The 13,572-nt window shown below is 38.3% G+C and overlaps 1 protein-coding gene across 1 annotated transcript; it reads right to left on the bottom strand.

The window, feature by feature from the left end:
• Positions 1 to 316: 316 nt before the first annotated feature.
• CCNG1 (cyclin G1) lies at positions 317 to 8,670 on the bottom strand. Its single transcript, XM_036750951.1, has 7 exons — positions 8,125 to 8,670; positions 6,923 to 7,186; positions 4,775 to 5,028; positions 3,298 to 3,376; positions 3,120 to 3,218; positions 2,758 to 2,952; positions 317 to 1,707 (listed from the first exon to the last, which is right to left on the bottom strand). The coding sequence occupies exons 2-6, from the start codon at positions 7,184 to 7,186 to the stop codon at positions 2,761 to 2,763; spliced, it is 888 nt and encodes a 295-aa protein (XP_036606846.1). The 5' UTR covers positions 8,125 to 8,670; the 3' UTR covers positions 317 to 1,707; positions 2,758 to 2,760.
• Positions 8,671 to 13,572: the final 4,902 nt, after the last annotated feature.

The following is a 13,572-nucleotide window of genomic DNA, read 5'->3' as shown; positions in this document are numbered from 1 at the left end:
GCTACTTCATTTTGGGTCACCTTTTCTGGAAGTCTTTTTAAGCAGGGCATGTAAAAAAGATTCTTCAAATACAAACTGGACTTGGATATTTCTGAGGTCCTTTCTATCCTAAAATCCAGTGTTACTTATCTGTAGTCACATAAAAGTCTCACAGGGCTTGAAATAGCAGTCAAGACTCCATATTCCCAGGTCAATGCTCTTTTGTCTATACCACGTACCAGGACCTAGTAGAACTTATTTGCTAAATTTCGTTCTTGTTAGCACCCAACCGGCAGTTTGGAGATAATTTTAAGTATGTACAAAACATTCCAGACAATGCATTTCAATAGTTTTATTGAAAGGTCATTTTCTTAGTACCAGAACATAATGGTACTTTTGTTAGGTTACTTCAGCCAACTTAAGTTTGCATTGATGAATTAGAAAGGAAATTCTTCAATGAATCAGGTGTTTAGGAGTAACTGAAGAGTGCATCTGCAAAAGGCTTTACAAAATGAAGCATAAGACATGAGACATACTGTGGTTCTTTGGTTTATCTTTAAAGGGAAGATTTTTTTCCCCACAACATGATGTCAAAGGGAAATTTGAACTAGTTATAGCGATTGTGGAAATTAAACTATATATTGCACTGATTAATTATATGCTTTCCCAACCCTATATGTCAATTTAGATTCATTAACCTACAACCTACAACTAGCCTTAAGTGCTCCACCTGCCACATAATTAGTCAATTAAATTGCTGCTTACTTGAATCTGGATAGACAACTCACTTTAGTCTCCAAGTTGAATTATTACAGGAGCACTGTGACAATAGCATACCCATATGTACTGCTTTTAAATACAAAGCTCTATACTAATGGTCCGGTTTCATACCAACTGTAATCCTTATTTAAAAGCTCTAGAGTGATAGCATTAGCATATATTGCTTTAGAAGGGCACAGCTGAGGTTTCAGATCTGCAAGACTATAAGAGTTGCTTGTAGTAAGAGAAATTTGTTTTCTAAGGGGCTAGATATTGAGATAAAAATCATTCTGTATAAAACTTTGTATACCGTATCACTTGTTCCCTAGGATAATGTTGAAGATCACTTAAATTTAACATGTCTGTCTACAACTAATAGAATTTTATAATCAAATTTAAATGAAAAATATGCCAAACAAAAATAAATCTTTAGAGTTATTAGATTATCTAGCTGTATAAGGCTCTAACAAGGTTGTTTATACTGCCTCAAAGACTAGTAACCCTGACTACACTAAAGTGCATCATACCATTTTTCTGAAGTTGATCTGTTTTGATATGAACTTGCATCACAATTCAAATAACATCAATTAAAATCAATCACACCTTGCCATCAATACTACCTATAATCAGTATACTGATCCGGACACTACAAGATTGGATCAATATTAACTGTCAGTTCACAGTACAGTCTCCCATCCTTATTCTACATTAGGGTTTCACATTTGAGTTTTAGTTTTTATAAACATGCTTCAAAAAAGATCATAATTTAGTCTTGAACACTTTTCCAACTGCAGCACACATAATCAATTTCCAACTATAGCCTGTTTTCCTCACAAGTCTGAAAACATCGATGCTAACCTAGTTGCTATGTTTCAGGCTTCACAGCTTAAATCCATTCTAATATTGGAGTCCACAGTTCTGATGTGAAATTAGCCTTCAAAATAGTGAAATTTCTTCACCACAAGAATCCTATTGAGACAAAGGAAATAAGCAATTACAAGCCTACAAAAGTACATGCACATAATAAATTGTAAAATGACTTGTTCATATCTAAAGCTTTGGAATCATAAACTATTTCAAGAACTTTAAACGATGGAATGATTTATCTGACAATCTGGATTATGTAGTATAGTTTTTGTTGGTGACACCTCCCAATTACCTAGGGGTTTAATGAAACTCACAAAGCACAAAAAACAAATTCACTTTTTTTTTTAAACAGGTTAAAAAGAACTTTTGATGGGAGACTGAAAAGGGAAGAAGTGAAGGAGATAAAATCCAAAAATAATAGATCTTTTTTCTCCCACTAAGTATCATATTAAGATTAGTATAAAGCAGATATGATCTACAGAGTGAACTACATTTACAGATGCATTTGTCTTAAGCTTATAACTCCCCAAAAGAAGCTTCCATGGTTCTAAGCTTCTAGTTCAGAAAGCAGGACACCTGGGGCTGTATTGTATGAAAAGCTTTCAAAGGGAAGGGCCTTCAATCCAGAACTTTAAATTACATTGGAGTTATATCATGTATAGACAGAAACAATTAAAAATATGCCACTCAGATACATTTCACAAGTGAACATTCTGAGCAATTTCCATTTTAAAATGAATGAACTTTTGATGGTAATTTCAATTCACTATGGTTTTGTTCATGCTTAAGATGTTTTTAAAGAACTGTGTTTTCTTGAATTTGTCATTTGTATAAAATTGCTGAGGATGGCTATAGAAAACAATACTACCATCATAAAATTCCTTATCCCACTGATTCTATGTTTAAATGCAAAGCTTTAGGTACATCAATAATATAGAAAAAACCCCAAAGACAGAAAAACTCCTGTATAGCACTATTTTGCACATAGTAGATACTCAAATCACCGGTATCTTTAAAGGAAGGTCAATGTCCCCTTACCTTTCTCAATCTAATCTCATTTATAAGGTTTCTCAAATGACATATGAACATTTAAGTGGAAAAATTACAGCACTAATAGATACTTATTTCAAAAATAATTTAGAAGCAGATTACCTATTAAGACCCAGTTTCAGGGATTGTTGGAAGATGAGCGATTTTGTAATAACTATGCTTCAACTGACGTGCAGTACGTCCAGACACAATCCATTTCAACTTCTGAACATTTGGTTTAGAACACTTGTTTGATGAGTATTCAGTTAGGCACTTTGCTACAAGTTCCTGCCAGAAGGTCAGATCTCTGCAATTTATCTGCATGAAAGCATTTTAAATTATTGCTGAAATATATGTATTTTCCTTATCTGAAAAAAATGATCTACTGAAATATCTATTAAATATACAACATTTCTTTTGCTTTAGGAGATATATTAACAAATGGTCAGTTATTACATGGATTTGAGCAAATGACAAATACATACCTTGGAATGTTTCTGAAGACATTCTACTCCTTCTGTCAATTCTATAAATTTCTGTGCTTGAATCTCCAGCGCAATTATAGACAATGCCAATACAGAAGGCTAAAGAAGATAAAATTTGTAAGAAATGTTACATGTAAAAGCAGGTTTATATCAATAGATTTAGTCTTAAAGTATTTACCTTTGCTTTAGAAAACATAATCCTACAGTGGCATGCCTTAAGCTGAGCTTCCAGTCTTTCAAAACTTAGGTTCTTTCTCCTTTAAAAGAAGAAATAAAGTAAAATTATCTGTACAAAATTGACTGTCAGGTCAAAAGATAAAAATTTCAGAAAATTATCATAAACTTTTAATCATAGCAAGAAAATGATCTATTAACTAAGTGAACTTGCTTCCTAATGCTATTCAATCAAAGGCATATAAAAAATACTCTATTAATTGGAGAAATGCAAATTAAAACAATTCTGCAATACAACCTTATACCTATTAGATTAGTGCAAAGGTAAATAACAAATGTTGGGGGGCAGGGTATGGAAAAAATGAGACATTAATACCCTGTTGGTGGAGTGATTCAACTGTGAACTGATTCAACCATTTTGTAGAGAAATTTGGAACTATGTCAAAGGGCTTTAAACCATGCATACCCTTTGATCTTTCAATACCATTACTAGGTCTGTATCTCTAAAGAGATTTAAAAAAAAGGAAAAGGACCTGTATGTATAAAAATATTTATAGCACCTCTTTTCGGGGAAAGGGCAAAGAATTAGAAACTGAGGGGATGCCCATAAATTGGGGAAATAGCCAAAGAAGTTGTGGTATGTGATTATGATGGAATACTACTGTACTGTAAGAAATGATGAGCAGGATGCTCTCGGAAAAACCTGGAAAGACTTGCATAGGCAGATGCAAAGTGAAATATACTGTGTACAAAGTAACAACAATATTGTAAAATGATCAGCTGTGAATGGCTTAGCTATTCCCAGCAGTACAATGATCCAAGACAACTCTGAAGGACTTATGAAAAATGCCATCCATCCCCATAGAAAGAACTGATTGTATCTGAATACAGATTAAAGTACAATTTTTTTTTTTTACTTTATCTTTCTTGAGGCTTTTTTTGGTCTGTTTTCTTTTACAACATGACTATTATAGCTAAAAAAAATTGCTGTTCAGTTCTAGTGACATTTCTGAATGTCTCCAAAAACAAAATATAGAAATCTTAATTACTAATGCCTAGCTTTCGTCATATGAATTGTCTTCATGCCACAGAAACCAAAATTATCTTTTTAACTCTAAAAACGCTGTGGAGTTTAAGCGTCCATTGAAGTTCTTTCTTTGATTTATGAAAGATTCTAAGCTGGAAAGTTTTAGTCTGGAGCTGAAAAATATGATAAAGCACAAGCTCTTTTGTGAGAGGGACCAAAGATTATCCACCAGTGACTTATAGAGAGGTATTAACAACTACTATCTTCACATTTGATTTTTTTAAATGGATACCTAGCTACTGGGGCAGAAAGCTAAAATAGCATTCCATCAGTTGTCTTTTTTAGTATTAAAATGTCTTAATGATTAAATTGTTTCATAGTATTAATGACCAGTGTGTGGAAATTGTACCACAATATTTTGTAAAACTCTACTTTTAAAGTACAGATTACATACCTTTCAAATGGTAAGTTTTCATGAATGAGTGAATAATAGAGCTGTAGAAACTGAAAGGCAGTAGTAGCTTTGACTTTCCAACACACCTTCTCTAACACAATCTTTTCCATTCTCATCAGGTCAGAAACTGTGAATTTGTATTGGCTTATTCGTATCAAATCAGTGGCTAATGGGACATTTCTCTCTTCTTCTGTCGATTTCACAGCCAGATAGAAGCAACTTAATCCCACACATCCAAGATGTTTGGGCTGTACCTACAAAACAAACACAAAATATTGAGACTCCACATCTAAAGAATCAATCCAAAATGTTGAGTCTCCATGATTTTAAAATCAAATACATATTAACATTTCTAAGCAACTTAATTTTTATTATCATCCTTTTTTTTTATAGAGAAGACAAACTGGATTCCACCTCCATATGGCAAATACTTTGGGCTATTTTTTATGATTATAAGTGATAAATTTAAACAGTTCCATTCATTCTCATCTCCCACCTGAATTTTTAAATTGATTTGTCTGGAAAAGTATAATCTGTGACTGTGGAACACAAATGACTTGCCCACTAAGGGCTATATAATCTGTACGGACCTTGGCATCATTGGCACTGATGAACAAAATTAGCAAGTGAAGGAAGCATTCTATACCCGGTAAGATTCTAATCACAGAAATTTGTTTTCCTACATAAAGCATTTTTATGAAAATATATTTTCTGGTCAACCTAGAATAATTTAGTATTATTATAATATTAATAAGTAATAGTAGTTGGGTCACAGTTTCCAAGTTTTGTCTTCCCTAGAGAACATTATTTATACACCTAGAAGAAAGGTGCTGTCCCATTCTAAGCATTTAATTCTCAAATCAATGCAGCTAGGTTTTAATTTTCTAGAAAGCATTTTTTTAAGCTATTCAGATTATGAAGTACATTCAATTCACACAACTATGAAGTTTGTGATGCTACACAATACTTATGAACAAAAGCAATCACACATGCTATTCCCAGTCTCGGCTAGGTGAAATCCTACCTATCTTTCAAAGCCTAAGTGATCCCCCAGACCAGATTTAATGGCTCCCCCTTCTGAATCCTGGTATCAATTATTTAATACCTCTTATGGCACTTTCTCCCCAGCCTCATTATTTGTGAGGCTCACATTAAACTCTTGGTCAGCTTTGTATCTTTTGTAATTTATAGCAAACAATAATTTGTTGAATGATTTGGTGAGTAATATGCCAATCTTTAAAAAATGCATTCTGGGCTATGTACCAAAAGTTAGCAGGTTATTTTCATTTTCTGGGGTAGACAGAAATGTCACAAACGAGGACTCTTAAAAACAAGTCTTTTTACTTAATTGCCTACAGATGGAAGGAGGCACTAAAGAGTCTAGAGTCAAAGGATCTGGATTCAACTCCTATCTGATTCTACTTGTGTGACATCGATTTTTACATCTGTAAAAAAAAAAAAGAGGCCTTTTCTAGAACTATGATCCTATGAATCTGCCCAGTCATCAAGAGTAGGACCACCATCTTTCATGATTGAAATGGTTCATAAAGACAGACAATCTCTAAGGAAGCTGAAGTGGAACCACCTGGAACACTGAATACTCATGGGTCACCCCATAATTCTTACTTTCAATCTTGTAATTTGTCCCTCAAAATATTTTATATTTTAACAATAACATAAAAAGTCAAATACCCAGTAGCCCTAATTCAACAGCAATTCTGTTAAAATGCATAAATGTGTTATTCAGAGAATTCTAAAGTTAATTGTTAAAGTTCTAAGTTACTGTCCAAATTTATAGTAATTATGGGTCACCTTTATTTTTTGTAAGTAATATTAGTGAACAGTATAATAATCTTTTAACAGAATGACTAAAGAAAAAGGTCAAGTTTATAAAGTTTATTTTGCATATATTTTATTACACATATATACATAAATAAGAGACTAACATGCCCACTCTCCCAATAAAATGTAAACTACTTAAATGCAGGGGCTGTTTTGGTCTGTCTCTGTATCCCCAGCCTGGCTTAGCAACTAATAGATACTTAAAAATGCTAGTTGAGTGGATCCTGGACATAAATCAACTCAAACAATTTCATCTCGGATACCCCAAATCAAGTAGCATTCAGTGTGAGATACTTTAAAACATACCTTCATTTTGGATAGAAATCTGTCCAGTAAATTCACAGCTAGAGAAAAAGTCTCCGTGTCAAAACCAAAGAACTGAGTTAGGCTAAGAAGGTCTTTCACTTCGAAGTCCCTCAGTCTTGCCGTCATCCGAAGGCCATTATCATGAGCAGATTCAATTAGTCTCAAGCCACAGACCTTTGGCTGACATCTAGACTCCTGTTCCAACAGGACATTCAGCTGGTGCAGCAGTTTCTGAGCTTCAGTTGTTACCAGTGCCTCTATCATCTATATATAGTGCAAGACCGAGAAGGAGCAGTAAGACAAGAGGTCTGAAAAGGGGAGTGGCGGCGGGGCACCTCTTTCCTTGGTATTGCTATAGGTCTGGACTTCTCCCCAGTGTCTACTTGGGATGAGGATGGCTGATGTTAAAGAGGGGACGACTGAGCAAACTTGAGAAACCATCAAAGCCTTTCATCAACTTTCTTTTATTCCCCCCAACGAGTCACCGCCCCTTATATTACTGCCATAGGGGGAGGAGCGAGACACGTGTGCTGGGTGGGCAACGCCTCCAATTCCACCTGGCTCAGACAAGTCCAGGCTAGTGCTCCCACAAAGTGGCCCCCCTGGGAGAAGAGGGACTTGGAATGGAGGAGAGGCCGGGGGCCGGAGAAAGAAAGAGAAAGGGGCGGGGGGCAAAGAGAAAGAAACTAGAGGAGTGGGACTGGGGACGAAGAGAGACCAGGAGGAGGGTGGAACTGGAGGTGAGACATAGAGGCACAGGACTGAGATCTGGGGAAAAGACAGGGAACTTTGGGGGAAGAGACAGAGCTCGGTGGGGAGAGACAGGGTTTATGCGGAGACAGGTGTGCGGGGAAAGAGACAAGGTCGGGGGTAGAAACAAAAGCCTGGGGGCGGGGAAGGAAAGGAAAACTGACAGATTTGCAGTTGGTGGAGAAGGCCACCAACTGCAACCGGAGTTGGGTGACGAGACCAGAGACTCAGGGAGAGAGAACTGGGGTGTCGGGGGGAGAAATGGGCGGTGCTGTATGTGTTGAACCTCCTGAATTCAGAGCCTGCACACTCCCCCCCCCCGGGTGCAAAGCCCTCCACCGCGGCCCACCGGGCGTCCCCCGGCCCATCCCATTCCGCCCCAGCAATTCCATAAATCTTCCAACTGCTCCAACCGCTAGCTACCGACGACCTGAGTGGCCCCGACCCCTCACCTTGAGCTCCTTGCGGCGGCTCTTCCTCAGTAGCAAGCCTCCCCCCCGGGGCCTGTCCTCTCCTCACCCTGAAAAAATTAGTCCAAACGTCCCGGACAATGCGGGAACTATATAAGGGAGAGGAGAGGGGCCCGGGGGGGAGATGATGGAGGGGGTTTATGGGGCAGCGGCTCCAGCGAGCTGAGAAGGATACCAGTCCCAGGCCGCGGAGCGCTGAGGAGGCTGCTCGGGTCCGGCCCAGCTATATATAGGAAGGCGGGGCTTTCCTCTGGGTCCTCTGAATCTTAGCGCTGATTGGCGCTCCTCGACCGGATGGACAGTAAAAGTTGGGTCTCAACCGGCCTAAGGAGGAAGCGAAGGCGAGGGGGCGGGAAGAGGAAAAAAATAACCAATCACAGCGCTGATTCTTTCAGCTTCGGTTCAAGTTTCCTACTCGCTGAAAATTAAGCCCCCTCCCACTGAAAGCCACATATCCCAAGGGACTAAATATGGAGAGGGGTGGAGCTAAGGGCAGCACCCACCAGCCCCTCCCCTCGATGTGGTCCCAGAATTCGGCCCTGATTGGTTGAATCTAGTTCCAGAATTTACTGGAAGTTTCCTTTTGGGGAGAAACTTTAGCCCTGAACTATTCTAATTCACTAGTTCGATAGTTGGTGATAATAGTGGTTATTTTTGGTTTTCATTTCTAGCCCCGCCACCCCATGCACCTTTGATTTTAATACTACAGCAAAGGAATGTAATGAAAATCTGTAATGAATGGATGGAGCAGCTAGGTACCATAGTGGAAAGAGTACCAGGCTTGGAATCAGGAAGACTCATTTTCCTGAGTTCAAATCTGGCTTCAGATATGTACTAGCTGTGTGACCCTGGACAAGTCATTTAACCCTGTTTGCCTCATTTATAAAATGAGCTGGAGGAAAAAAAAATAGCAAATCACTCCAGTATCTTTGCCAAGAAAACTCCAGATGGAGTCACTAGGAGTAGGCCAAGACTGAACTGAATGGATGACTAAAGCATTAAGTCCTTACCATGTAGCAAACACTGGGCTAAGGCCTGGGGATATAAATAGAAAAGCTAAACAGTCTCTGCTCCCAATGTAATTCAGATGGGAAACACTATACATATAGAAGGAGTCAATTGGGAAGATAGCAAGTCCTAGTGGTCCTTAGGATGTGCCACCTTGGTGGATGACATGGCCCACAAATTCTTAATGTTCAGCTGCAGGTAAGATGGCAATGCCTGGAGTCTGGACCTTTCAGCACCTAGCCCTTTCTACCTTTTCTTTCTTTTTACACCTTGCTGCCTGCCATGTACCCTTCAATCCAGTGACACTAGCCTCCTTGCTGTTCCAAGGACAAAACACTCAATCTCTCAGGCAAACAAGACTTTCTATCTCTTGGGTCTGGGCATTTTTTGCAGCTGGAAATGGAAATTCTTATGCCTGGAATGCTATCCCTCCTCATCTACACCTTCTGGCTTCCCTGTTCCCTCGCTTCCTTTAAGTCCCAACTAAAATCTCATTTTCTTCTGGAAGCCTTTCCCAGCCTTTCTTAATTCTAGTGGCTTCCCTCTCTGAATTAATAAATACCACTACTACTATTACTTTGTTGTTCAGTCTAGTTGGACATGAGTTGTGACCCCATTTAGGGTTTTCTTGACAAAGATACTGGAGTGGTTTGCCATTTCCTTCTCCAGCTCATTTTACAGGTGAGGGAATTGAGCCAAACAGGGTTAAGGGACTTACCCAGGGTCACACAGCTAGTAGTTGTCTGAGGCCAGATTTGAAGTCAAGAAGACAGGTTTCCTCACTATCCACTGCGCCACTTAGCTGCCCCAAATTACTAAATACTACCACTGCTAACAATTAACATATAATGCTAGGTACTATACTAAGCACTTGACAATTATTATCTCATTTGATCCAAAAAACAACTTTGGGAGGTAGGTTGTTCTTATTATCTCCACTTTACAAATGAGGTAACTGAGGCAAATGGAAGTTAAGTGACTTGTCCAGGGTCTCACAGCTGGGAAGTATCTGAGAGGATTTGAACTCAGATCTTTCTGATTCCAGGCACAGTGCTCTATCTACTGTGCCACCAAGCTGCCAAATATTTCCAATTTATCCTATATAGCTTATTTGTACATACTTGTTTCTTTCTTGTCTCTCTTGTTAGATTGTGAGCTCCTTGAGGGCAGGGACTAATTTTTGCCTTTTTTTATCCCCAGCACTTATATATTATATGTGCCCAGCACATATAGGTGCTTATTAAATGTTTATTGACTGATCTATGGACTATTGTGTAGGAGAGTGACATGGCCAGGCTGTATTTTAAGAAAATGACAGACATGAGAGGAAATCACATAAAATAAGTCTAAATAGGTTAGAATCCAATCATGAAGGACTTTAAATGCCAAAGTGAGGAGTTTGTATTTTATCCTAATGTCAACACATAAATTACTTAAACATTTTCTCCCCAGGGGAGTGACTTGGTCAACCTATACTTTAGGAATATCAATTTGGCAAATGAATGGAAGATAGAATGGAGTGGGGAGAGACAAAGCAGTGAGGCCCATTTAGGAAGCTATATTGCAAGAGTCCAGGAGAGAGATAATGAGGGCCTAACCTGGAGTGGTGGCTATATAAGTAAAAAAGAGACAGATGTGAGAGAGGTGGAGGTAAAACCAATAAGATTTGGCAACCAGTTGGATATATAGGGAAAAGTGAGGAGTCAAAGATGTTGTCCAACTTGCAAAAACCTAGGTGACTGGAAGGAAGATGGTATTCTTGGTACTAATAAGGAAGTTTGGAAGAAGGGTATAATTGGAGGAAAAGATAATGTAATGGTAACTAAAATCCAGATTACAATCCATCCATGCCTGTGCACTCTATGGGACTCATTCTGTTTCTCCCAATATGAAAAAGGGGACTCTTACTCACCAGTCACTACCACCAAATATAGAACTCCCCCTTAGAAAAACCCTTGACATAGCCATGAAGTGATGGGAGGGGCACTGGGGTAAATTTTTCCAGTAGCATCTGGATAGAGGGACTTCCATCAAGATGGGCAACTACTATGAAGAGTGGTTAAGTTATGGCTACCCTAAAAGACAGACACCAAGAAGTGTGAAAGTTGGGAACTTGAACAGCAGAAGGAAAGAGTGGAATGATAGAGTATTGGGGGAAAAGAGTTGTATTTGTGTAGGAGACAAGCTTCACAATTGGGCTAGTATACTAAGGGAGGCCTGTTACATATCTTCCCATTCTCCAATTGGTTGCTTACGTACCCTTTGTGGTTGGGCTACAAATCCCAGAGTTTCTATCATGTCTACCACTATGGAGATTTTTGTAAATGTTCTTAGAGTACCAATCGAGTACAGTCCATATCTACCAACATTCCCTTATCTTCAGAATAATCCGTTGGCATGTATCATTGATTCTATTTCTGCATTGCTTCTCAAATCCCATCTCCTCTCCATTCATACCACAAGCACTCTGATTCGGGCCTTGCTGGGCCTCGGCTGTCGCCTACTTATTCTCCTGCATTTAGTCTCTCCTCTTCTCCTTTCTATCTCCTTCATAGCTACCAAATTCATATTTCTAAAGCAGGTCTGATCATGTCACTCACCCTCTAAAGAAGCTTAAGTGTCCCTTTCTTGTCTTAACTAGGATAAAACATGAACTCTTCTGTTTGGCATTTAAAGTCCTTCATGTTCTTTTTCAGCCTATCTCTCCATACTTATTGCACATTATCTCTTCTCATGCACTTCAAGTCCTGGCCATACTGGTCTACTTGCTGTACCCATGTAAGATAGTTCATCTCTTAGCTCTGTGGCTTTTTATATGCTGTTTCCAATATAGAATATACTCCTTTCTCGTTTCTACCCCTTTGAAATCTGTATATCCCTTCAAGGCTTAGTTTAAATGACAAAGAACAAGAAGACTTTTCCAACTTCCCATTTGTTGATACTAACTGACTCTCATCCAGAATTATGTTGTATTTACTTGTATACATAAATTTTACCTTAGTAGTAGAATGTAAACTCCTTGAGAGCAGGTTCTGTTGGATTTTTTTTTTGTTTTTGTTTGTATCCTAGTACCTAGCACTGGCCATATGTGGACTTAAAATGTTTGTTGAGGAGAATAGAATTAAATAAAACAGAATACAAAATGTTTTGAAGTGAGAAGAAAATCAAGAGGATTAGAATTTGAACTGGCTTCTTACACCCCAGTAAGATCATTTATTTCTATATTTTATTTATATTTGATGTTTACATATCTAGCATCGAAGTTTTACTGCTGGGCTTACAGGGGCTGGAGTACTGTGTCACTCCCTGTTCTATACCCAATGAAGCATGTAGTTTGGATCTGGTTCAGGCTTGGGTTAGTCAGGCTCTCATTAGGCAAGATTAGGCTCTGTTTTCTCATGTTCTTTAGCTCTTAAAATTCCCTACCCTGGAATCCCAGTAAAATTAGTAAATTTGATTATGGCTTACAAGTCAAGGGGGTTCTCACAAAGGGAAGAAGTAAAATAACTATTCATTGTACAATATAAATCAGGTATGGGACAAGTAATTTATTGTGATTCACACACACAAGAAAAAGCTAAACATAAAGAGCTCATAAGTACACATTAACAGGACTAGGTAAATTAATTGGATTCAACAACTATAATAACATATGTAAGGATTATTATAATGTTCAGAGAAACTAATATTTAAACTTCATCAGAACACCTCCTAATTTGGCCTTTTATATTTTAACTCCGTACTGTCTAAATAGTCCACTGGTGACATAGCCAGGTTTGAGCCAACCTTCTTGTCTGTGGTCATCTTCTTTGATGCAAAAGCATCCCCTGCTGCTAGCCAGCTCCTTTGGCTCCTTTTCTCACTGGTCCCAGGATCTTTGTACCCTTTGAACTCACAAGGTCACCCCTAGACACATCTGTCTCAGAGTTCCTTAGTCATCTGCTCAAGAAAGGAAACACAAAAAAAGCAACCCAAAACTAGGATTAGGGCCCAGGCAGGATGTGTCCTAAGGGTCTGGTTCACTGGAACCAGGAATGGCTACGTTTTATAGAAGGGAAAGGCCCCACTACATAGTTCTCATTCAGATGCTTTAAGTAATTTATAACCATAACTGTGGCCTCTTACACCATAGGATAAAATGTAGGTTTTTCATTTAAAAGTAGAAAGACCTACTTAGGAAAATCAACAACATTCTTTCACACTTAGAAACATATAAACATAAATTAAGTCAACTACAGTTCTTCCCTTCCCTGCTCCTCTCCCTACAGCATTAAAATACTTGAGAAGAATTGTGTGGGCTAATTAGTACATTTGCAAATACAGCAAAATCTCAGTTAAGAGGAATGGGGCCTCAAATAGAATTTTGCCTTGGATGAGAAAGAGCCACATAAAAGAAAGAATATTTCAAATGATCATCTTCTG

The sequence above is a fragment of the Trichosurus vulpecula genome, chromosome 3, assembly GCF_011100635.1.
Source record: "Trichosurus vulpecula isolate mTriVul1 chromosome 3, mTriVul1.pri, whole genome shotgun sequence".
NCBI classification, from domain to species: Eukaryota; Metazoa; Chordata; class Mammalia; order Diprotodontia; family Phalangeridae; genus Trichosurus; species Trichosurus vulpecula.
The sequence above is the reverse complement of the archived record's forward strand: the minus strand, read 5'-3'. Positions and strand labels throughout refer to the sequence as shown.